The 25,725-nt window shown below is 43.7% G+C and overlaps 1 protein-coding gene across 4 annotated transcripts; it reads left to right on the plus strand.

The window, feature by feature from the left end:
* The first annotated feature begins 1,078 nt into the window (after positions 1 to 1,078).
* Positions 1,079 to 24,444, plus strand: NEU2 (neuraminidase 2). 4 transcript variants are annotated; one of them, XM_074911783.1, is made up of 3 exons: positions 1,079 to 1,139; positions 21,470 to 21,674; positions 23,410 to 24,444. In XM_074911783.1, exons 2-3 carry the CDS (start codon positions 21,474 to 21,476, stop codon positions 24,346 to 24,348), a joined length of 1,140 nt encoding a protein of 379 aa, XP_074767884.1. In that variant the 5' UTR covers positions 1,079 to 1,139; positions 21,470 to 21,473; the 3' UTR covers positions 24,349 to 24,444. The 4 variants fall into 4 exon arrangements, with proteins under 4 accessions (XP_074767884.1, XP_074767883.1, XP_074767882.1 ...); XM_074911782.1 differs by lacking the exon at positions 1,079 to 1,139 and adding an exon at positions 15,795 to 15,933; XM_074911781.1 differs by lacking the exon at positions 1,079 to 1,139 and adding an exon at positions 19,565 to 19,621.
* The last annotated feature ends 1,281 nt before the right edge of the window (positions 24,445 to 25,725 follow it).

The raw sequence follows: 25,725 nt of genomic DNA on the forward strand, positions 1-25,725 counted from the left end.
GGCTTCCAGATCTTGTCTCTATGGCAACTGAGACGATGGATCAGCAGCAGAGCAGCAGAAGACAGGTAGCCTCCACAACTCCATCAGCTTTATCCAAATTAGAGCTGGAGACAGACAAACAAAACATAGGAAAAGAGAGGACAAAGTTCTGGTTAGTTCAGAGGTTGCTGTGTGTCATCTATTTAGGATGATGGGGGTTTTCCAGGATTTTTTGTCTGAGATCATTTTGAGATCATCACCTTAGAATAAGGCTTGTAAGGTCCTGAATGTTGATGTGCTCGTGGTTGTCCTGCCCTGACACATTGTAGTGCTCAGGTGTTACTGGAAACAATGTTCTATTTGTTCAGTTGATGACCACTCCCTTTTGTCACTTGTGAGCGGTAGATTAGTTGATTCAGAGTGGATAGTAATGTCCATAAACTTGTTTTTGAGGGTGAAAGTGTTATGGAATAGAAAGTAAAAGCTGAAGAGAAGGCTCTGCTAATCTGTCTATTATCTGTGTACTTCTCCCTGTAATAGAAGAATTAATGCCTTTTACAGGGCTGGGTGCCTTCTAACACTCATTAACAACACTCACTCCCGCGGTGCAGATAAGTGAAGAAAAATCCATAGCTGTCGAGAAGTGAAAGTAGAAGAGGGTGCAGAGACTGCAGTGGAGGGTGCAGAGACTTTTGTTTCCCAGAGTTGCTCTCAAGTGCCAGCGTACCCCCTCAGTGACACGGGGACTTCAGCACAGGGGTCCTGCTGCTCTGTGTCAGCACATGGACCATGCCAGTAACCCCACGTGCTTTCAGGAGGCAAATCACTACAGCAGCAAAACAGCAGCTGATCCTTCAGCCTTTACACGACTGGGTAAAACGCAAACATTACTTAAGTGTTCGCTGCTGGCTTTGTCTTGTTGAATTCTTACTGCTGTCAAAGCCTTTCTAAGTACATAATGTGATTTTGTGACTGACAGGGCTATCATGAATAGTAGAAAGAGATGCTGTATAGGAAATGTGAAAATAAAATTGACGGTTCGCCGAGAGAAGGGCATAAAATATTGCTATGGATTAGTCATTAGATGCTGTTTTGAGAAGTTACATGTATCGCTAGTTTGGTACATTACAGTGTATCAAATATACAAGATACTCTAGAAGGTAAGTGTCTCGGTTTTTTGTTCTGGGTCTTCTGTAATGTCTATGAACCCATGTGTGCCACAAATCTTTTTCTTGCTTGCCCCCAGGGTCACTCTAGCTGACGCTGGGACATCAGGGGCAGTTGGGACATCATCTGTGAATCCTCTGCTTTCCAAAATTTTTGAGGGCCCCATGTTTTATCCTTCTAAAAAGGGGGGTGGGGGGGGGGGGTGTCACTACTTGAAATCATGCACTGTGCCTGAGTCGTTCTGCTTCCTGGCTCTACAGATGAGAAAGTCTGTTTTCTCCTTTCATAACCTGAACCACAGCATGCAGCTCCCAGCTGCTAAATTTGGATCCTGACTTCACTTCTGCCAAGACTTTTGGACTGTTTGGAACTGATGGTTGCTCTGGGACTGTTTCCAGTGTTACTGGAAGTGTATGAAGGACCCATTTGTTGGTTGTGGTGTTAAGTTTGGTTTGTAAATTACTCTGAGGTATAGAGATTCACTAAGCCTGTTTCTGTGGCTCAGTGGAACAGCGAAATAAAAGCAGCTGCTGTTGGAGATGGCTTGAAAAGAAAGAAGGGGCTATTTCATTTCCTGTGCTTTTCTTACTGTCCCAAGATTAAAGCCCCAAAGGCTTGGTCCTTGCAACTGTGATGGAAGCATTTCTGTTAACTAGACCACAATTAATATTAACACCTATAATCCTTCCTAACCCTAAATTCTAACAATCCCTTATTTTTTATTGATTTTCTTTCTATAAACTGTTTTATGCCAGGCTGCTCAAGAAGATGAACCTGTAACAAATCTCCTCTATATCAAAGCTCCTACGTGCTTCAAGTGGCCACCTTGTGTCCATGTTACTTGGACTGGGGCAGAGACCTGTCTCTTCTGTGGCCTTTGCAATGCTGACATAGTTTGCAATCGATGCTTAGCAAATTGCTGCTGGTGTTTTCTTGAAAAATTAGTTAAAGTTTTCACAGGAGCTGTTCACCAGTCAGGAGTAATTTCAAAAGCTTGTAAATCTCCAGCAGAATCATTAGGCAAAGAGATGGAGGGGGGGAAGGGGGGCGAGTGCATGCACATGGAGAAGATTTGCTTCCCCCTTCCCTTAACTGGTGAATATGAAAGTATGTGGATGCCTTTGTTTGGCTTTTACAAAGACACTTGGTAGAGAAGGAGCCTTCTGCATGGCTAACTGAAACTCAGCTGGGTTGCCCAGAGACTTCAGTAGCTCTACCAAACCAGTGTAGTTATCTTTGCCAGATACACTTTTTCAGCGCACCAGAGGAATGTAGCGTGTCCATCCTGAACAGTCAGCTTGCTGTCAGGCTACCAAACCATCCCTAACAAACAAAGTGTTTGACCAGAAGTGAACATAGCAGTGGATGATAGAAAGACTTCCATGTTTTCTAGGACAGGCAGGGGTGAGAGGGTACTTGTTTATTGTGATGGCTATAGACAATATATATTTTTTTTACTTTCTTCAGTAAAGACTTCAAGAGCAGAATGTATTTCTGAAGGCAATGCTTCTGATTCCAGAACTGATACTCTAAGAAATTATTGAGAAACCATTTACTGATATGTCAGTCAAATAGTCCTGGCTTTTTCCTTTGCTTTAGGTGTATTAAAAACTAGGTATGAGTTTAAGGGATACATTAAAATTTAGTATTACAGCATTTGGTAGCAGTCAGGCTATTCACTGACGGAGAATGAATGATTCAAGCAGGTGTGGACCGTAACTATCCCTCTCTGAGTGTTTGTAGTGAATTTTTGAAGAAGGTATTCATGTCTAATAGTCACAGGTAGGTGAGTATCAGGTCTTGCGTCAGGAGGAACCCATCCCAAGTATATTCACATGCCATCTTGAGATCACATGTCTTGCTGCAGCGTCACCACCTACCTGAATGTGGTTTGCAGGCAAACATACTTCCCCATAGTTCATGAAGACCAAAGTAGCAGTCTGAAGGGAAAAAGAGAAAGATGACAACCGTAAAACAGAAAACAGTGGTGCACATACAGCAACACTAAAGATACGCATTTTGACTCATATATAATTCAGCCTCCAGGATTTTGACTGTATAAAAATTTTACTTGCCAATGTAAAAAAATGGCATTTACCAGCGAATGCCATGAATTTGTTCAAGAGCAGAACTTGGGAATGTTAGGTAAAATGCTAATAAAAATTGTAAAAGTCCTGAGGTTCCTAGAGCAGTGTGGACCTGGACACATGGATGTGTGTGGGAAACAGGGACCGCTGCTGCTTCTGAGAGGGTGGGGCTAGATGTTGGCTGGGGGTGCCAACGACTAACTGCTGGTCTCTACTGTACAAAGAGAGTGGGCTGATAGGGATTCAGAGGGTATCAGGTGTATCAAAAGAGCAACTCCTTTTAATCTGTTAGATCTGATCAAAGATAAGAATGCTTTTAGTAGTAGAAGCCGCAACCTGAAAGCAGAGATTGCAGCTGTGTAGACCTGCAGGTATTTCGAGTGGGTGTGATCTGGGCAGTTTGATGTGGGAGTCTGGAGCAGGAGGTGCAATCTAGTGCCGGTTGATCATCTCTCCTTTTTTGCTCATCCCACGACATGCCAGGCGGGCGCAGCTGCACAAGGCACCGTAGAGGCAGACTGTGTGGTCTGTCGGTGGCGGCAGCCCCGGTGGGCACTGGTAGCAGAGGGAGCGTCTGGGGGCTGGCAGTCCCACAAAGTCAGCAGCTGCCTCAGTTGTTGCTGAAGGAGGAGGGGTGCAAGCAGTGCCTTAGCTACTGGGAAGAGCCACCTCCTTTCCCTGGCGAACCTGCTGCTCCACACGCCCTGACCCCTCTTTCAGCAGCAGTCTTCCAGGGCTCCAGCACAGCAGAGCAGGCAGCCGGATCGTGGCCACTTTGCCGCCCCTGGTAATTTGCCACCCTGGGTAATGGGCTATTTTGTGGTGCCTGGTGCTGGCCCTGAGCTGACAGCCTCTGTCTCTGGGAGAATTTTTTCCTCACGCTCCCTCCCAGCACCACGAGGCACGTTTGCGTGGGACTTGGCTGGCTCCCTGCACTGCGCTCAGCCTTCCTGCGATAGAAGGGGTGCAGTAGGATGAGCCTATTGGCTCTGCTTGCAGGTGGAACCAGTGCTTTATTAACTTCCTAATTCCCCTTTGAAAGGAGGAAGTGTACTGTCTGACTGAAAAGTGTTACGTGCTCTAGTAGGAAAGTATATACTTAAAGAATGCTTAATGATTTTGAAATGAAACATGCTCAATTTGCCAGTGTTTGCAATGTTTACAATGCTGTTGCCTAGTCTGGAAGGGTAATGAATATTGCTTCATTAATATTGGAGACAGGTTGAAATCTTCAGCTATGAAACTCAGGGGTGTTTCAAAGCAGGAAACAACAGTTATGAATACAACCTGACTGTGTGGTTGTTCTGTATAGGGGCATGCAGTCACAGCAGATGAATTGCCCTTGTCTGATAGTGTAACATTTCCCTGCCGCCACCAGGAACAAGCTCACAGTATTGCTGTGCCTCAGTGGCCACACCAAGTACGCAAGGATTGTGTCCCACCAGAAGGCAGGCAGGTGCTTTCAGCACAGAGGGCAGTGAACCCCTACACTGAGTTACCTAGCTGTGCATTAGTTTGCCATCACCTTAAATCCATCCATGACTGGATGCTCCTTTAAATTACGTAGAGCTCAAAAAAATTTTTTCAGGCTCAATGCAGAAATTACTCTCTTGGCTGTAGGGTTTGTATGTCATAGAAAGGCAGGTCATATCATCTTTTCTTCCTTTTTATGTGTTGAAGTTGTTTCAAGTATAAGACCTATTAATGACTTATCTGGAAGGTTTCGCACAGTGAATGTAGGGATGCACCTTTCATGTATACTTGATGAACCAGATGGACCTCTTTTAATACAATATAGCTCTCATAGTTAACATGACTCCTTTACTATCTCTTCTTTAAATACAATCAGAATGTACATGCAAACGCTGATTTTGCTGCATCCTATCAGTTTGTTTCTAAAATACTTTTATTATTTTGAAAGTCTTACACGAACTCAAAACCAACCTCTGCCTCTCACCGCCATCAGTCCCCTGTTGCATCCCTGCTCATGTATTAGATATTGATTTTTTGCTCCCCCTCTTCCTCAGTTTTAAGCGAGTGGAATGTCATCTCTAAACTATTTCACTCTGCATCATAATGAGGTGAAAACAGCTCTGTCGGGATGGGGCAGAGTCCAAAATCCAGCAGCAGGCCTTACTCATCAGCAGCCGTTCTTGCTCATGTGGGTGCCAATCCCTTAAGGAGTGCCACGCGCGGGTGGGCCCTGCTGAAGGCACCCGGGCTCCACACAGGCTCAGGCCTGCATTTGCATCGGGAGATATTTCTGTCTGAGTCAGGGGAATAGTAACACCCACAGACTCAGCCCTAGGCTCTGGCAGATTTAGCTCTCAGCAGATGTAGGTATGAATTCATTTAGTCTCATCAGTGGTTTAAGCTAATGCACAGACTCTAAGCCGGTGTGAGGCACTGTCATGTGCTACAGGGGACCTAACTTCCAGCAGAAGGAGGCACAGGCAGCATGGTAACACCTTAACCTAAAGCCCTCAGGGCCCTGAGCCACCCAACTATATGTGTATTTGTGTTTTCATTGTTAGTGGTTGGGACAACCCTCCTTGGAACTGCTACCAGTCCTGACCCTTTCTGGCAAGGGACAGTTAAGCACATGCCCCTGTCCAAAGCAAAGGTACATGACATTTCACAAAGGCATCTAAACTATTTATGTGCAAGGCCAAGGTATTATTTGGTTAATGAACAGGACTGGAGAAACCAGGAGGAGCATGAGAACAGACCAACCAGAAAGTGAGACACAGACCAAAGAGGTTCGCAGCAGAATCCAGAGAAAAGTAGATAATATCTTTGGGGCTGGCTGAAAGAATATAAAATTGTTAGACCCTACATGTTTCCAGGAAACAAACATTTTGTACTTATTTTGTAAATAAGATTGAATTCTATCACCAGTCCTAACACAATCAAACTACAACCACTCCAAATTTGGCACAGTCTTTCAGGTAAGAAAGGTATCAATGGTTTTATTGCCGTGATTTAGTGCTGGTACCTTATTTATAGCAAGCAAAATCCAGAGAGAATTATGCAGTTTATTACACACTTGTGACAATAAAACCTTTATGTCTTGCACATATGTTACAGAGAACCTGTTTTAGAAACACTTCAAAGACTAAAAATAAATATATTGGATTTGTTTTAATATAGCCTCCAAAGCCATGTGCTTTGGAGACACTGTGAGACCAAGTGAACAGGGCTTGGAGAGAGAAACCAGCACATTTAAAACAGCTAAAAATGACTCAAATGGCCTTGCTAGATCTAAAAATGTTTCCAGAATTAAGTCTGTCATTGTGGGACCTTCCTTGGGTAGAGGTAAGTAGACATGTGTAAACATAGACACAAAATGAGTGTGTCCCATAAATAACAGAAAAGGATACATGCCTTCACACAATTCCCTCTGCATGAGACATGGAGTATTTATAGCAGCTATTTTGTGTTAATTAATTAATATATATCAATATATACTTAGTGAATAACACTAAATAACTGCATATTTTTCTGCTGCCAGCATGATTTGTCTTTTTGACTGTTTACTGATCCTTTACGGTTCAAAAATAGTTATTAAAAAGATGTGCTTTCTTGTATGCCACTGGTAATTGTCATCCCTGCTCAATCCACGCATCTCAGAGTGGTGCAGCCCCATCCCATTGCATTCCATGCTTCATCCCCTGAGTCTCGTGTAGTAGACATAGCTATGGGCTATAGCTAAGATGTTAAAGAATTCCCCCTCTGGAGCTATTCTACATATGTGTATATGTACACTTTATATGCATATATAAACACCCATGTGCTCTCCAGCTGTGTAGGGGGAGTCAACCTAATTTTTTAAAGCTTACAGAACAGCACAAGTGGATATCTACAAGACCTTCTAGTTTTCCTTATAAGCTCTTAAAACTAATTAAACAAAAACCTGCCTTATTTTTTTCCTTTCCTTAAATTAGCACATATGGTGCCATGGTAAAAGTACATCCTTGCTTGAAGATTTTGAGAGAGTCCTGAGAAGTAAAATGTATAAAACTCATCCCATTCCTCTGACATCACTGACATGTCTCTCTATACTAACATCTCCTGCCTCTAGAGGAAGCCCCCTGTCCTTTTTCCTGCTGATTATGAAATGTTGCTGCTCCTAACGCCATCCCATTCTTTATGTCTGCTTAGAAAATGTGAGTGAAACTGTTGCTGAGTAGCTATGGTCTAAAACTCATGAGCTTTTCCAGGCTTGTGCCTGGAAGGTAAGTGAATAATTAAAACGCAATCACTGCATCTCCTAGGCTGGGGGAAGTACATGACTATCAACTCACAGCTAGGTGCAAATCACAGGACATATCCTCAGAGCATAAGATACCAATGTACTACACAAGTACACAAGAAGGCCCTCAGCAGTCTGCCTGGTGATCTCTCCTGTTTTACAGGGTTGCACATTGCAGTTATGAGTCCTTGTTCCTTTTGGTTTGCTCTCTTCTGCTTGGACCATGTGAAGCCTTCTAGCCATGGAAAGAATATGCAACATTAAGTTTACACTTAAAAAATTAAAGGACTCGGGTGTAGAAAGTTTAGTCTGCGATGAAATGGTTTAGTCAAGAACATGGCACAAGAAATAATGTCCTGGGCATAATGCCTTGCTGAAAGCAGAGAGGTTTAGTAACACCAGGGTATTTAGAAGATGAGGTTAGCAGATGTCTTGGTTGAAGCTCTTCAAGACAGAGTCGTTAGTAAGCAGACAGGGCCAGTGTCCCTAGGGCAGACAACACCTGTGCTGCTCTTGGGGAAAAACACGGTGATATCCACTTCTATTTCTAGATTTGCTGGTTGTGTATGAGACACTTGTTATGGAAGAAATAAGCATGGGTGGTAATTTGAACTGTAGAGAGGTAAGAACTCAAAGAGGTTTTTATTTGAAAGCTTCCATAAAGAAGCAGGGAAAGAAGGCAGCTGATTTTGTTGATCAAGGAATAGTAGAGCTCTCAGTTTTTCCTCCCTCAGTGGTTATTGGGTGGAGGGTCCAAGGAGTGCCTGTTTGGTGAATCTGCTTGCAAATTTGTAGCTGCAAGCGAGTCAGAAGTCAGTAAGACATCAGAGTCCTGTTAGACTGGTTTCTACTGGTTTGAAATGCCAGGCAGGTTTGGAGTGCTGCCGTGCCAGTCTATCCTTGTCAACTGCATCAAGCTAATTTCAGCTAATTTCAAACCTGACATAAGCTGGTACTATTATAGCCTGTTACTTTGATTGCACGTGTCTTTAGCAACTCAGGAAAAATACTCGATTGACAGCTCTGGAAACTGTGCAGCAAACAGCATCAGTCATGCAAATGTCCCTCTAAAAAGGCTCTTTTTAGCCCCAGAGGAGGACCCTGGCAGAAAGGGAAGCTTGCAGGACTGTAGAGCAGTCTTTTCCATCCTAGTACTGGGGTACTAGCTCAGGGCTTAGGCACTCACATCCAGAAGCCCTCACTACATGCCTCTAGTTTGCCAGCTACAGCACGAGACAACACTGCACTGCAGAAAAACAGGACACGTGCAGTGTTCTCTGGCTGCATGTGCATCCTCAGTAAGTCTCCATTTTTTTTGTCAAACAAGTGACGTGGTCTCCTCAAACATAACTCTGTAGCTCACTCTACCCAAGTGCTGTGAAAGATTGGCAAACCTTTCCTCTTCAGGCCTTTCCTTCTAACAGCAGTTGTCACCCTCCTCTTCATCGCCAGTTTTTAAGCACAGAAAGATGAAGGCTGGGATGAGGGTAGTGAATCTCAGGGCTGTGGCACTGCATCAGGTCCTGTGAGAGCAGATGTCATTTCTCAGCTCAGCTGCAGTTTCCTGGGCAATCTTGAGCACATCAGGGATTTTCCTGGGTCTTAGTTCCCCATATCTGGGCTGGGAGTGGTATACTATAGTTTATGAATACTCCTATATTTCTTCCATAGTCTTCTACCTTCTGAGTTACAGTGTAAGTACAAGAGCATGACATGATAGAGCCTGATGGGTTCAAAAGAGCTCTGACAATACTGTAATTAAAGAAAAAGTGAACCAGTTTGGGTATTCTCTTTTTTGGTTATTTTCAATTTGGTATCTCCTACATTTCTGTCCCCAAGTGAAAAGCAAGCATTTTGTCTAGATGTCCTCTGTGTCCCTGTTGCTCTTTCTAAGTTTTATTTGAGCTGGTTGCAATTTCTCCTAAGAAGGGGTCCTTGTTTCAGGAATTGCTCCCTTTTGCAACAGCAAACTCCAAGTTTTGTGGATTGAATAACCTGCTTAGACCTGTTTTTTCATAGACATCTTTTTCAAAGATGATTCTGGCTAGGAAAGAGAAGACGGGGAGGACATGAACTTTCTAGATTGTTTTAGGTTTTACTGAGTCTTGTCAGTTTTTCTTATTTTAGCTCTAACGGGGGTGCTTCCATGGGGTGCTGCTTGGAAACATGAAGTATTGCCCCCAGGCACTATTGTAGGAAAAATGATAATTGCCTATAGAAATCATAGAACAAGTTACTTCCAAAAGGAGAATTTGAGTGAAAACCCCAGGCATTGGCCACATACTCAGTGGTAATTATATAGTTAAAGCATTTTACATTGTCTTGCAAATGTCCTCTCCAAATTATAGCAGTGTGGGACAGTGTGTTCTTTGTCTCTGGGCTCTTCTTTTCTGGCAATTACTGTGGTGTTTCACACACTCCTGTATTTACTGTTGGTCTTAAAGTGGATTGGATTTATCAGTCCCAATTCAAGTCTGGAGAAAATCAGATCTGAATAAAATTTCTGTCCATCTCCTAAACTAAAGGTCAGCCAATTAGTCCTTTTTGCAGATTCAGAGAAACATTTTAAATTTTTTTCGTTATTTTAGTGCAATTCCCTACTTTCAACTAGATCTGGAAGTGGCAGCTCCACTACAACAGTCAAATCCATCAATAATTTAATATCTGAAGAGCTAGCTCATTTTTACAAAATTTGAGTCCCTGTTTAGTTTGTGCATTTAAAAATGTACATAATTGCTGGGACTACACTGGATACACAGCAATTTGTCTCCTGAGAGTGAAACGAAAGATCAGCTAAGGGGAAGGATCAGCCTGGCGTTAGGAGGAAAACAGGCTGTTTTTCATATTTCCTGTCTTTATTTTATTTTTATATTTTTTTAAGGCCAGATCACACATAAACATTTGCCAGGAAAAATCACAACTTGTCCTGCGCCTGGAAAAAGACACACAGTTTGGTTGGTTGGTTGGATTTGGGGATGTTTGCTGTTTAGTTGGTCACATTAATGCCTGTTCTGTGCAGGCTGGGTCTCCTCTCTGGCTAGCCTTCCTCCCTCTGATGGTTTTCATGCCTGTCAAGCTGTGCCAGTGGTGTCTCTCCTCTCCGTCAGCCAGTATTTCAACAGTGTCATGGCTGTGCTCGCTCTGGGTTGCACAGGACTCCTTCAGTGTGTCTTTGCTTGTAAAGCAAAGTTGGTTCTTTCTCAGGCACTGAATTTGTGCCTTGCTTTGTGGCCTGAGGTTTCTTCCTCAAACCGTTCCTCTTCCAGCATCCCCCCCGAATAGGATTTTACTCACCTGACAGTCTGGGCCTGAACCAGTCTCTCATTTGCCATTGGGATGAGGTGTGTCCAACAAGTCTGGACTAAACTCCCCCAAACTGTTAGAGATTTGCAATTCAGTTGCGAATCCAGAGGCAGGTATGTCCTACAGAAGATCCCTGTCCTTCAGTCCTTGTACCTTCTGTCAGTTGTGCTTGAGAGTGAAGTTTCCCTCAGACTTTGTTTGCTCAGTTTCCAGAGTCACAGCAAACATAATTTAAAGGAACAGCTTTCCCTTTACCCAGATAAGTGAGTACAAACATGCCCTGAGTGTCCTTTGCACTGCTTGTGCCATAGTCTTAATGACAGGGCATTGTTAAACCTCCCATATAAATCTTTAACAACTGGGTGAAACTTCGGTCCAAATCTGCAAACTCAAATAAGTGGGAACAGTAAAAGGTATTTGCTTACGCTTCTAAGGACCACTGGCTGAGAAACTGCTCTTGCTTTACATTATTTACAGTCGTTTGAGATGAAAAGACCTAAATGTTTATGAGTATTTTTAGGTCACCATTTTTTAATTTCATGTGTGTTCACATACCTGGGCACTGGGGTGGATACAGCAGAGCCAGCCTGGTTTTATTTTAAGGCTTTTTGTATCTGTTGATCCAAATAAATGCCTGTTAGAATTTTCACCCTTGAAGTACTTTGATTTCTTATTTAGGTTGTGGTAACATTTCCTGTTTTTTCCACTGGGCTTGCTTGCTGTTATTTGAACATCCATTTTGTGCAGCAGCCTAGGGCCCAGTGCTTCAAAGGAAGTCTGTAATTCCTGGAGATACCTATGCACTGATATACTTAGGAGAGAAGCTTTCCTATATCCTTGGAAAACTCACTTGGTATTTTTAAGCCTGTAGTTTAAATGACTTACAAACAGCATTGTATCACCTGCTGAAGTTGATGCTAGTTTTCCCCTTGATTTTTTTCTTTTTGAAGTTCACTGGACTTACTAAGTGCCTTGTTCTTGTCAAAATATTTTAATTGGCCACAACATTACCCTATTCCTTCTAAAATGCAGCTGTATGCCCAGCCTTCTCTGTGGAAGGCCAAATGTTCATTAAGTAAAGGTTTGGTTAATACGAGATCAGTCATCACAGCTTCATGGTCACCAGTGTCAGTGCCCCTCTATATCAGCTGAGGGCCAGGCCTGGGCATAGAGGGCTGTCAGCAATTAATCCTGTAATGATTAATCAAGGTCACCATCAGACCTGTGCACTCCTGATCTGTGAGCTAGCAGGGCACAGGAATGAGGGATGCACTGGAATTTGGGCTCCTCTCTGTTGCAAGAGTTGCTCCAGGGTGAATCTAGCTAGCCTTGTGCTTCAGACTGCCTTATCTGAGTGTCCCGGCACTGGGAGAGCACATGAAGCAAGGGACTCCAGTTTTATTGCATTTTCCAGTCATTACATTGCTCCAGTGACTCCCTCCCAGTGTTGCTATTTTGAGGGCTAAATAAATACTGCTTCTACAGCCCCCTTTTTGTATGGAAATCTCACCAACTCTCTTCTGTTTCTTCCCATAGACTGTGACATTTGTTTTGTTACAAAAATAAAGTATATTTCTTTTTTTCTGTTCCAAATGGGAAAAGTAAATGGAAAAACGGTGTAATGTGTATGATAGGCAGGCTGTCCTTTGGACATTGTCTCTCAAAGAGTAAGGAAGCTTCCCTGTGACAAACCCACAACTCACCACGGAGTGTCAGAAGGCTTACAGGTCTGCTGTGGGGTGATGTTGTTGCCCTTTGGGTTGAGTGAGTATTTCTAGATTTTGCCCAATTCTTTCCATGAGAAGAGTAAGTTGTAAAAGGCTGTTATTTACTGGGAAAGAAACACTGGCAACACAATTCTTTGATTCTTTGCTTACTCCTTCTGACAGAAATCAAAAGTCACTTAACTGGAGTCAATAGAGTGTGAAATGATATGAACCCAAAGAGTACCTGCTCCTCGTACCTGTTGCTTTTACAGTTGTTAAGGATAGTGAGGTGCTGGTTTCAACTGTGCACAAAGGCTCATTTCCTTAACTAGAACTGGAAATAAAAGAAAATGATGGGTGTTTCCTTGTCCAGTGAACCCTGTTTCTGAAAGAGCTCTGCCATTAGCACTTGCATGTTACATTCATCATTATTATTATTATTATTATTATTATTATTATTATTATTTTGACTTTTTCTTGTTTGTTTGTTTGCTTGGTTTTTTTACTGCTGACAGAGCAGGCTTTCAGTCAGACCCAGATCTACAGGATTTATGTTCTGCACAAATGATGCCGTATTCCCTAATGCCTGGAGAGCAGCCCAAAGTGTTTTAACTGAAAATTGGCAAAACTGTGTAATTGCTCTCCTGCATGGAGTCACTCCATAGAAGACCTCTTGATTTTAACTAGAGCTGCCTGACAACAGCTGCTGCTCTGTATAGCAGAGCAAAAATACTGAATTACCTGAGCCAGGCTTGCCTTTCTAACAGTGTAATGAATCAGTGGATTCAGGCTTGAACATTTTGCAAGGGAAACACGTTGGTAATTTTTAATGGACTAGGTATCACTCATTAAATGTAATTTCTCTTGTTTTCCTACTGATTTATTTTCACATATCTTCACAAGCATTATCTTCTGAATTCTTTTTCTTAGCCTTCATTTGCAGCTATTGCTATATCTTTCCTAAGAGGTGGTACCCGAAATTGAACATGGTCCTCCAAATGCAAATGCTCCATTGTTCAGTATTCTGTCGTTATATTATCTTCTGCCTTATTTTTATATCCTCTTATTAATGCACCCACACACCCCATTTGCATTTTTTAACCTTTTTAAAAACGTTTTCATTACAACAATCAGATAGAAGGGCAATGAAGTAAGCATGGAACAATAGAAGTGAAGAGCTTGATTCTCCTCAGACCTACACCCATTTTAAACTTCACTGGTGACACTGATTTTGATTTACACCAAAAGGAAAGAGGGAGGATCAAACCTAGCATGTCTACACCAGACAACCATTTTTGATAGCAAGGAATGGCTTTCTAAAATAGTTGCAGCACATAACATGTTGTTTGGAAAAAGCACTTTTATCAGGCAGGAGGCTTTTTTGCAGAGAGAGGAGTGTGGTATGGGCTGGTGTCTGAAGAGCAGTGCTGGAGGCCTGGATGCTGGCAGTGCTTGGCAGTGGCTGTGCAGGGTGCCCATGTGTTGTCTGGGTGGTTGTCCTGCACCGGCACTGGGGTTCACCTGGGTTAACCTCACAGCAGGACTAAGCAGTGCATTCTTTGTTTCGGGAGTAGTTTTAGCCGTTCTAGGCTGTTACTCTCTGCACAGCCATGTCTGATACCTGCGCTGGGGAATGGGCTGAAGGCAGGACACCCCAGCTGGCTGCAGAGGAGGGTGGGAGCCTTGCCTGGGGAGAAGGAGATGACAAGGGGAGATGGGAGGTGGCCAGAGGCACAGCCGCACTGCCAACGTAGAGCAGGGAACCATTGCCACCACAGCAAGCCACATTTGGGACTTCCCACTCTAAGAAAAGGTGGACAACTAGTTTTAAGCTGCAGCTGAGCAAGGTGATTTCTGTTAAACAAACAAGCATTTAAGGGTTGCCTGGCTGCAGAAGTCAAGTGTGTGACTCAGAACACCACCTGAGTAACACTGCTGTTGGCCAGGGAGCAGAAAAATTAGGTGAAGAAATCCACCAAGCAATTGTTCATGTCTGGCTTTTTGGCAGACTGTGCCTTAGCAGCCTCTTCAATGTATCCCTTCCTTAATTGATATTGTTTTACTTGATTCTGGATTTTCTCCAGGAGTCACTGTTAAAAGTTATTATCTGGTGGATATCAATGCCATTGTCTCTGGGGAGACTTTTCCTCACATTGGCTATTGTTTGATTCTGAGTAAAGCAGTGAGTTACAAATGCCCTCAGGCTTCTCTTATCTCAGTTAGGGCAATACTTTAATTGCCCAGTTAGGCAAGGTTCGTAAACATGGGGTGTGGTTTTATGATACAGCTAATTTGATCTAATGGCTAGCTGCCAGGCAGAGAGCTGAGTCTGCTCCTCCTGTCAACAGCTTCGTGCTCCTACTCCCTCTCCTACTGCAGATTCGGCTGTTTGTTTGACTCTTGCAGTCCAGGACAATGACCTAGCAGAAAACTGTTCACTTTTTTTTTTTTTTTTTTTTTTTTAATTAGTTTTCTGCTAGACTGACATCCTCTGATGGCTTGCCAAGGTAAGATGAGCATCAGCGCTGGCACAGGAAGGGATACAGTGTTGCTCAAGAGAGAAGACAGACAGTAATACAGAAGCATAGCGTTGATTCGGTTGGTTGGTTGGTTAATTGGTTGTAAACCCACACTTTCGCTACTCCCTATTTGGCTTGCACAGATCAGCCACAACTGCCATCGAATGAGCAGACCTTTTTTCCTCCTTTTTCATTACTAGCGAGATCTGTTTGCGGGATTGTTGTTTTCATTTTTTTCAGATCACTTCAAAGACAAGAAGCATTAATGGCAGCAGTGGAAACACAAGGAGTGGAATAGGAAGGGTCATCTCTGACAGCAGCAGCAGCACAACGTTAGTTCAGTAGCACAAGGTAGTCGTGAAATCATTTGCATGGGTACTCGCAGCAGCAGGTGCTGCCTCTAAGCCAGGCAGGGCACCGCTGGAAGAAGAGTTGGTGCCATCCTCTTCTTCCTCATCTGGAACCCTAGGCTCATACTCTCCCCATTAGCTCATGGACTGCAGCTGCTGGGATAGTTTGGCCCTCCTAACACCTCCTCAGAGGCTGCCGGGAGCCGCATCTACATGCGCCAGCACGTCATTCCTGTGCCACTGCCTGGGAACTCCTGTGTTAACCCTTTTCTTCATCCAGAAATAGCATGCTGATGGACTGGAGGTGCACGGAGCCAGCAGAGGAATATGTGATTATCACAGCACCGTCACCCGCTGGTTATAAGCAGGTTTTTTCTGGGTTCTTTTGGCAAACTTTCCCAGAGCTCAGGAGCACTCTACAAGGAAGCACTGGGAGTCTGAATGCTGGACAAGAGGAAATTTCCCCCCCCTCAGTGCAAGGGGAGAAGAGGACCAAGAAATAAGACAGCATGCTGAGCTGTGTAACCATTAGAAACAACAGCTGTTCCAGAATGTTGTCAATACATGCAGGTGAAATATGCTGTTTAATTAGTATGATAATTTAAAAATCTTTCCCTAGTGCTTGTCCACCTCCCATGGAACCTCCCCTTATATGCAAAACAGCCTTGCTATTTAAATGTCAGCTTGTGTATACATGCCAGCTGCTAGCTTTTCTTAGGGATCTGAGACAGCTGACATTGTTGCCAATATAAATAATTTTTCACATTGGAGACTAGTTGGTCAGAGTGTGCTGAGCATCCCTTTTATCTAATCTAATAGGAGTGGTTTTTGGTTTGTTGGTTGTTTTTTTTTTTCCCTTTGACGTGACTTCCAGGAGACACAAAGTGAAAGAGGTATTTATTTTTCTTTTTTTTCTTTTTCTTTTTTTTTTTTTTTAAAAAAACTTTTTCATAACAGTGGACATTGCTAGAAACTAAAAAGGTAAATACAACATTTTGTAGGTTCAACTAGGAATGCAGTTTGTGTATTCATCCACCAAATGTATGCTAAGAAAAATACTGATGCCTCATGTAATTCCTCTCTAGTGCTAAGAAAACCTGCACTTTAAGACACAGGAGGTACAGCCAGGCTGAGCCACAACACTTTAAAAGCAGAACTTGATTGACTGTTTAGGAAAGCATGTCCTCGGCAGGCTGAAAATCCCCTTGTAAGTGTGGTATGAATTTTTTTACCACAAGCAAAACTTTCTGTTTCTAGTGTGGTTAAAAAGTTTAATCCAAATGGCTGCTGGATTAAAGTAATTCCAGTTTTGTGCCTTTTCAGTTTTGAATTCTGAATGCTTTGGTTTGTTTAAAGTTATTATTTGACAGGTCTCACTTATATCTCTCTCCTTTCTGACTTTACATTGAGAGTGATTTATTGGACTAAATATATGTGTGTTATCTGGCTTGTTATGAAATCCCATAGCCTAGATTTAGGGTCTGGTCTAGGGGCATAAGAAGGCTGGAGGTGGAGTGCTCTGATGCTTTGGCAGAAATAGGCACAGTCACACTGTTTAGCTAGGAGGAAAGGCTTGAGCACAGGACTACACTGTGTAGCAAGTATTCTAGAAGCAAACAGGGTCTCCGATTCCTTAGCCCTATACAACTGGATTGTGGCTATTCCTGGCCCTCCTCTATACAATATCCCAATGGAAATGTCTTCTTTAAGTGAAACAAGAAATGTATTTCAGCATAGCACTTTTGACTTTTATAGATTTGGAAAACATTGTAAGTCCAGGTCTGATGTTGAATGGAGAATGACTGGACCTGGATTCTTGTGCCACCTTGAAAAGCAGAATTTTCACTGGGTTTTTCACATGACTCTCCTGGGGTTTTTTGTTTGTGTTTTCCCCCCAAACCTTCCTGAATTAGTTTGTTTGGGATCTATCCGAATTCCTTCAAGAACAAGCTGCCTCCTGTACAGAGTGCGGAGTACTTTGACAGGGACCAAGGGATATTGTTCAGTGTATTACCTCATTTCTGCTGGTTTGTTTTTAAAGACATGCTGTCATTTCAGCTTGGAGCTGAACATGTTAAGGACAGGTTTTTACAGCAGCTGAGGCCAATGGAAATGTTATCCTTTTTAGTCACTTTTCTTGGAGAGGGTTAAAGCAAATAAACATGCAAGGGCTTATCCTGCTCTATAGACAAGACCAAGTGAGCTGCCTTGAAGGACAGAATTGGAAGGAACAAGTACTCTCTCCTGGTGTCTACCAGCACCTATCCCTGACTAAAACTTGGGCTCCTTCCAGGCATTGGATCCATCATAGATTCATTTGTTGACCACTGTTATTTCTTTTGAATCTTCTGGTGTGCTGGAAACAGTTTCTGCTTTGGAAATCATTACAGCTGTGTAACTTGCAAACCATGAATAATGGTTTCCTCCAATTTAACTCCCCTACCCCCCTTCTCTGACATGTTTCACTGTGCCCATCTTTCTCTCTGTCCGCCCAGTTCTGTCGGGAGGTGAGGTACTGGATCTTAGTGCAGCAGCTTCCCTGGTGCTTTGGAAAGGAACTGCAGGTAGCTGTCAGTCTCCCTGAACAGGACACTTCTCAAGGATTAGCCTGGGAAATAAATTCAAAGCTCCAGTAAATATCAAAATGCAGAAGGGAATACTGGCTCAGTGGCTAAATGATAAATTTCCCTTCTCACTAGCATCTCTGTCATCTGGAAAGATGTTACCAACTACCTCTTTTTCTCCTAGGAAAAAATGACCATATCAACTCTGCTTCCCTTTCATCACCCTTTTACCTCACAAAACTACAGCTAACTTTTCTCTCTGAGGTGACTGAATTGATACAGGTCTGAGCAATTGTTGTCAGTCTGTATACATCTCTCCAGTCTCCTGCTTGGATTTCAGGCCTTTGTGTTCCCAGAAGTTTGTCTTTTTTCCAGTTATAGTTCTTGGTCTTTCAAAAGATATTGCCATGGTTTACAAACCCCGTCTTACCAATGTCCTTAGATTATGCTGGCTGCCACCTGCCACCTTCTTCTTCATTGTAGGCCAGCCAGTGCTATTTCAGTAGGGTTTAGGAACAAAGTAGCATCATGGATGCATGTATCCCTTGGCAATTTAATCTCAGAGGGGCTGGTGTGTATGATTTGAATTCCTGCAGTGCTAGAGTATGAGCTTTTGAACACTCTTCATGTGGCTGTCCTGTTGATAATTTGCTGTCCTGTCAATGATTTGCTAATTTTACTTCTCTTTTATTCAGGAGGGTGTAGCTAGTGGTTTTGCCTTTGAAAATGGGTAGAGGTCAAGAGAAAAATCAATTCTTTTCAATTGTCTGGAGAAGTAACTAAAGCAGCACTTTTTTTTTTTAATATATTAAGAACTTCAAGCTTAAGATTCTGCATTTTCAGTTCTGTGTGAAACTCATACTGTTGTGACTCAGTCTCTGCTTGAGGATCCACAAGGGAGAAAGTAGAAGCAGCTGAATACTGACTTTAAGTGTGTTTAAAAAAGGATGGAAGAGTTTCTCTGCAGATGGATACATGGTGTGTATGTGTATATATATGCATACAGACATAATACCCACACTGTGTGTAGGGAGTATATATACAAATGTGTGTATATGTGTGTATACACACAGTCACACATATCCCTGTTTAGTCTCTGAATAGATGGAAGAGCCACTTGGTTCTAGCATTGGTCTCGATTATAGTTGTGGGTGCTGTGTCCAGGAACCTCAGGCTTGTTTCTATGGTGGCTATTCCCGTTCTTTTAACATCCCACCTTCCCTCAATCCCCATGTGGCAATAAAAGGAAAAGAAGTGTTGTGACACCCACACGGAGCATCTCATGGAGGGGCTAAGAGTAGAGATGTCTATGGTAGACATGTCTGCAGACGACAGGCTTGTACAGGAGGGACTGGGTACAGTAGGCTACAGCACGGCCTCCCGTGGCACTGCTCTCTTGGCTTTGCCCTGGGGACTTTGTTGGGCAGCCCAGATCTCTCTCTCTCTCTCTCTCTCTCTCTCCTGTTTGTTTTGTTTTTTATCTCCTTGCCCTGCCCTGAAGCAGGATTGCAATATTAGAATGGCATCATGAGCAGGAATGCTAGGGATCCTGTGCTGCACTAGACAGGCTGACTAATCTCCCTTTAAATAATCTCCCTTTAAATAGTCTGGAAGCACTCTAGTGAGCTTCTGTTTCAGGAGCCATGAGAATACAGCCACGACTGTGGTCTATATAAATAGCCAGATCCATGCTGGTAAGTAGTGAACAGTACAGCTATTTGTTCGAGGAAGGTCTTCCTGTTTTCTTCATGTTGTTGCATGGATAGCTGCGATCAAATTCTGGTAACATTTCTGTATAGCATGGGTGCTGCTGCCTTTTCTCAGACTGCCATATTGTCAGCGACAGTGAGGAGCAAGCAGCTACCCTTTGGAGGTAGAAGTGTATCTCCGGTGGCTTTGTATGAGTGGCAGCGGGGCTGTGGCTTGCTGGGGTCTGTGCAGCTGGCTTTAGCTGAAACAGTGTATTTCAGACCCTTTCGATCAGTGCTGTGAGTTGAAAAATCTCACTGATATTTATAGTATCTGGAAGGTGAAAGCAAGGAATATTTGAATACTTGTTGCCTAGCTATGGATCTGAATAGAGCATAATGTGATGGTCCTGTCTGAGGAGGATGAACTTAGCTTATCTGTGCTGTCCTAACTCAGCAATCAGCCCCGTTTAAAAAAAAAAAATTTAAAAAAAAATTGTTAACCAAGTCTCTGTTAGTTGTGCTGGCTAATATAATCTTTTCATTGCAATATGTAAGAGTAGAAACTATTCTCCAGGTACGTACATGCACTCTGCAGCTGCTAAGCAATCTTCAGTTTGCCTCCATCTGGTCCTGAATTATCAAGACAGCCTTCAAAAATATAAGGATCTGATACATGGCCAATAGCCCCTCTGCTGCTTTCTAAGATTTAGGTAAATAGGAGAATCCTCAACGAAGAGCACAGCAAGCCTTGCCTCAGCTGAGGTAGGAGGCATTTGAATTTCTTACTCATAGTGTATTGTCATCTTCTCCCTGCCATCCTACCCACTCAGTGCGTCAGAGATCTAAGGCTTGATTTTTTTTAAATTTTTTTTTTCTCCCCCCCTTCCCTAAGCAGAGAATATTCAGGCCTTCAGCTTCTGATGCATCATGTCAGAGATCCTTTTTCTTTCTTCCCCGACATCCCCCCCCCCCCCGACATAATTCCCCTGAGCCAGTGGGTTTTTACTGGGGTAAATGAGGTCACAGGAGAGGCTTGGTGCAAGAGGGCAGAGGGCTGAGTGGGTCTGAAGAGACACTGTGTGGGGACACATAGCACAGACCAGTTACACAGAGGGAGTTTTCCTCCTGTAAATGCTCCTTCATGTTTGCCTTCCTAATGTTGGTTTTAAGTCACTGTGCAGATAACAAGATTTTTGCCTGGCCAGAAGTCCCACCTGGTGCAGTGGGACACCACTCAGGCTGTTCTTTAATCTTAAAAGGGGAGGAATGTTGTCTCTCTTTCTCTTTTCATGTTCAGTACTTACCATCCTCAAATACATGCACAGCTGGGGTCTGGATTGCCTCAGTGTGTTGTTTAAATGGGATTTTAAACTCATATTTACAAAGTGGAAGCTCTGTGCTGAGTTTTGGAAATACCATCAACAAAGACAGTAATGTTCTTCTGAGGCAAAATACTATAATATTTGATTACCAACAATCTTCTGAATTACAAAGCAAACCCAGAAAAATCCCAGTCTGTGAATTTAATTAAAAAGAAGAACCAAACCACAGACAGCTTCTTCATTAACTGTATTTAGTGTACTTGCCTTACGTCACTCCAGTAAGATCAACCAGGCTGTTCCTGGGGTATGCCTGGCCTGTGTTGCCAGCTAGCATGCAACATGTGGGTTCTCTTTGGCTCTTTGGAAAAGCACAAGAAAAAGACAAAGCTGAAAGTAGCAGAAATTATGTTTCAATGCAGGACAGGTTCCACTGAGCCAGGAAGGCAAAAAGCAGTGGAATCTGCCCTGTCAGACTTTGCAGGGCTAAGGGTGGGTCAAAATGCAATGCATTTTGTCTTCTTCCCCCTAGCACCATGGCTTCGTTTCCTGTCTTGAAGCAAGAGACGCTGTTCCAGAACAGTACCTGGAGCTATCGAATTCCAGCCCTGCTCTACCTGCCGCGTTTCAGCATCATCCTGGCATTTGCTGAGGAACGAGAGGATGTGGTGGATGAACATGCCAAGCTAATAGCAATGCGCAGAGGCGTGTATGACCCAACCACACACCATGTTCAGGTACCACCATGGGGAGAAAATCGGGAAGACTCCCCACCTATACCACTCCCCTGTCCCCAAATGAGTTGAATATGTTTTCTCTCTCACTGTAGGTAGAGGGCAGCTCCTCCTTTTCCCCAGTTATAGGAGACAAATCTGCTTTTAAGTAATGCATGTGTCATAACTGCTGGGATTCAATCCCATGACTGGGGGGGACTAAAGTGGGCAGGTGCAGCAGATTTTCTGGGGATGGCTTTGACCCATCATCGCAGAGCTGGGGAAGTAGATAGAAAGATGGAACAAAAGTCCTGTTGCAACAGCAAAGATGTGGAGGAGAGGCAGAAATGGGGAGTGCCACAGGGATGGGGAGGAGTGAATTAGCAATCAGTGACTATTTTTTTTATAAATTCGTCTTCTTAGGACTAATTTCTGGTTGGAAAATTCAATTGAGAACAGCTAGTCTCCCCACGCAAAAGAGTGTCGTCTGGTTTGTCTGTGCCAGTGAATTGGCTACCTTATTAATCCACTGGTTATTATTAACAGTTATCTTGTTGGGTGACTGGGGGTGGTGGATACTCTATTTATAATCATTTTTTGCATTTGCAAATGCATTAATGTTGGGGGGGGGGGGGGAAGTCATTATATCTTTCTATTCCAATTCTTCATTGGTGACTGGTTGTCTTAGATTATAGACTCTTAAGAGCTGGGGTCTGCCTAGCTGAAGCAGCCTCTGAGCACACCTGCAGTGTCACACCATTCAGGTAACATCTTGTGCAACCCCCCGTTATTCAGTTAAGTAGGGCTCCGTTGGTCATAAACTTAGTAAGTTCTGTTCACATGCTAGTGTTTCTTAAAATGGAAATATTAAATATTCCACAAAAAGTTAATACTGGTTGAATAGACATAGAAAAGACATTACCAAAAAGGGTAATCAGCAAGTCGGGGTAGAAAAGCTAATTAGTGTAATCTTACTGGAAAATACTGCTTCTTTTACCAAGCCAATAACACTATGTGGGAATAATTTTCTAATTGCAGTGCTAGTGTTAGAAGTGTGATTGTGTTATGCGCTATACATTTAAAGAAAGACAGGGCTTGAAGGGTAGTTAAACCTGCTCTGTGACCTATTTTCTGCATCGGACAACTCAGGGTCCAAATTTCTACACCAGAGTGTGTAAAGCCACGCAATCAGCTCTAGCAAGGAGCCTCAGTGTAGGCTGAGATGCCCGTTCACACATGGATCAAAACGGTGGAATAGGAGTCTAAATGGAAAGGAATTTGTCAGCATCCAGGATACTTCTAAAGGGCTTAGTTATCTAGCTGACTTTCTAAGAAACACTGATACAGCACAGTGTCAGTACCAGCACCCCCTGACCACTGGGTATGTCGCTGTGTCATATATATATGTACTTATTTGTGAGAATTTCTGAAAATTTAGCTAATGTAGTTTTTTTAAATGCTGTCATCAGACACCAACTGCAATGATACACAGAGCTATCAGCTCCTCCATGAGTGGTAATTAAAAAGGACATAACCCACCTGTTTGGTGAACTGCATGAGCATTGCATCATCCAAATAATTTTCACTTCTGTTTGGCGATGCCAGTATATTGTCTTCCCATTTCTTGCTCTATCCACTAACTTGCTTCTCTTCTGTTCTTCTCATGCTCTTCTGTAACTTTTGTCCAGGCATCCTGTAATGTGGATCTATTTGTAATGGTGTGTTTCATTCTTGTCTCCCTTCACACGGGCCCTGGCAGTGGAGTAGAATGGAGACCATTGTCAGTGCACAGCTGAAAAAACACCGATCTATGAACCCCTGTCCTGTTTATGATGAGGTCTCAGGGAAACTGATCCTGTTCTTCATAGCCATCCCAGGAAAGATCTCTGAGCAGCATCAGCTCAGGACAAAGATCAACCTGGTACGTCTCTGCTACGTCACTAGCATGGACCAAGGACGGACCTGGAGTGCTGCCCAGGATGTCACCGATGGTACCATTAGCACCGAGTACAAGAACTGGGCCACTTTTGCAGTGGGACCGGGTCATGGATTACAATTGCTCAATGAGGCCCGGAGCCTTGTCATTCCTGCCTATGCCTATCGTATCTTGGACCCTAAGCAACACCCCACCCCTCACGCCTTCTGCTTCATCAGCTCTGACCACGGGATGACATGGGAGATGGGGAACTTCGTGGGGGAGGAGAGCGCGGTGGAATGTCAGGTAGCAGAGGTGCACACCTGTGGCAGGAAGGTCCTCTACTGCAATGCGAGGAGCAGCAGTGGAGCCAGAATCCAGGCTGTCAGCTACAACCACGGGGTGGACTTTGAGGGGGGCCAGCGGGTTGAAATGCTAGTAGAACCTCCCTCTGGATGTCATGGAAGTGTTACTGCCTTCCCACCTCCCCCTAATACCAGATGCCAAGATAGCTGGCTGCTCTACACTCATCCCACAGACCCAAAGGGTCGAAGAGATTTAGGAGTTTACCTCAACAAAAGCCCTTTAAATCCAGCACACTGGACAAAACCAAGCATCCTCTTCAAGGGCCTGTGTGCTTATTCGGATCTGCAGTACATGGGGATTGGGCCAGATGGCTCACCCTTGTTCTCCTGCCTCTTTGAATATGGGACCCACCAACAGTGTGAAGAGATAATCTTTGTAATGTTCACTTTGAAGCAAGCCTTTCCATCAGAGCACTGAGCTTGAGCCTTTCCATCAGCATCTCTCTGAAAACCAGCTTTGTTGATACTTCTCACTGTCACTTCTCATCTTTCAGCAAAAGGTTTTTTGTATTCCTCCTGCACCCTTAGTTTGTGGCGTCTGAACATTACAGAGTCTATTAAACATACTAAAACTGAACATGTGTTTGATGTCATTTTCTGTTGCCTGTTCTACCCTCTTGCCTTTCCCTTTGGTTGCCACCTTAAACATCACATGCTCAAAACAAGTACCACCTCTGTATAGGGCCTCTCACCTTGAGGCCTCCCAATAGACTTGATGAGGGATGTGCACGCGGACAGCGTAGGGACTGTGTGGGAACAGAGGGCAGCAATTTTATGCTGAGCTGTGTTTAGTAAGTTGTGGACAATGTGCTAGAGAGGATACTGGTCTTACTGCCCCATATCTGCAGATTCCTCAGAAGACTGCTTTGGCTCTGCTTAGGCGTGCTGCTGCTCGCAGCCAGTGTAGCACTTGCTGGCATCTCTAGCTTTCAGGGTTTGCTGTCTTCTTATTTCAGCAAGGCCATGGGATGCCTTGCTCTTGGGATATTCCTTGCCCAATTCTGTGGTGGATTTAGGGTTCCCTTGCTGAGTTCCCAGGTCCCCCAGGGACTTGTCTAACTTAGCCTTCTCCTTACTTCCCACGCTGGTTTTGCTGATTTACACTTCTGCTTAACATTGCACTGAGAAGCTGCAGTTTCTCATGTGTAAGGAAACCACAGCCTCGTGTGCTCCAGCTGTTCCCTCTCCCTGGGCAGTGACAGTAGGACACCAGGACCCCCCTCGTGTTTGGGGACAGGGCAAGTGACAGAAATGGTATTTTGCCTGTATCAAAACTGCAGGATCGGGACAGGTCTGCAGAGGGAGCTCCCAATTTATAGTCAGGAGGGGAAATACTCGCTGGTCTTTCTAACACAAGTGCTAAGCTATGATCCATGCAGCAACTGCTCTCATCGCTGACAACCCCAAGTCTTGCAAGCATGGCTGCTGTTATTACAGAGCACTACTGGCATGTGAGGCAGCGTGTCAAACAAAGAACATTGCCACACTTCCAGCAGATTGCAAGGGCGCAGGTGTCTGAGGCAGAGGACCTGACCAAGCCCTGAGCAACACGGGAGTGCTCGAGCTGGAGGGTTTTCCAACGTAGACAGATCTTCAGCAGGTTTCTGAAGGGGACAGCCCCAGTTTTGGTGAGAGAGACTTTTCTGAGTCTACAGCGAGATTTGAAAGGAGGCATTATGCAGTGAGTAGACAAGGGGAGTGACCAGAAATTAATGGGTACCAAGGGAGACACGTCAGAGCAGATGGAGCTAGGAAAGCTTTACCTGTGCCTCTGGACAAAATTCTGCTTTATGAA

The sequence above is a fragment of the Athene noctua genome, chromosome 8, assembly GCF_965140245.1.
Source record: "Athene noctua chromosome 8, bAthNoc1.hap1.1, whole genome shotgun sequence".
Lineage (NCBI taxonomy): Eukaryota > Metazoa > Chordata > Aves > Strigiformes > Strigidae > Athene > Athene noctua.

Bases quoted from the DNA above. Each gene is read 5' to 3' on its own strand.
- NEU2 (XM_074911783.1), top strand. From the start codon at position 21,474: ATGGCTTCGTTTCCTGTCTTGAAGCAAGAGACGCTGTTCCAGAACAGT. The intron at 21,675-23,409 runs GTACCACCATGG...GGGCCCTGGCAG, and splicing joins CAACCACACACCATGTTCAG to TGGAGTAGAATGGAGACCAT.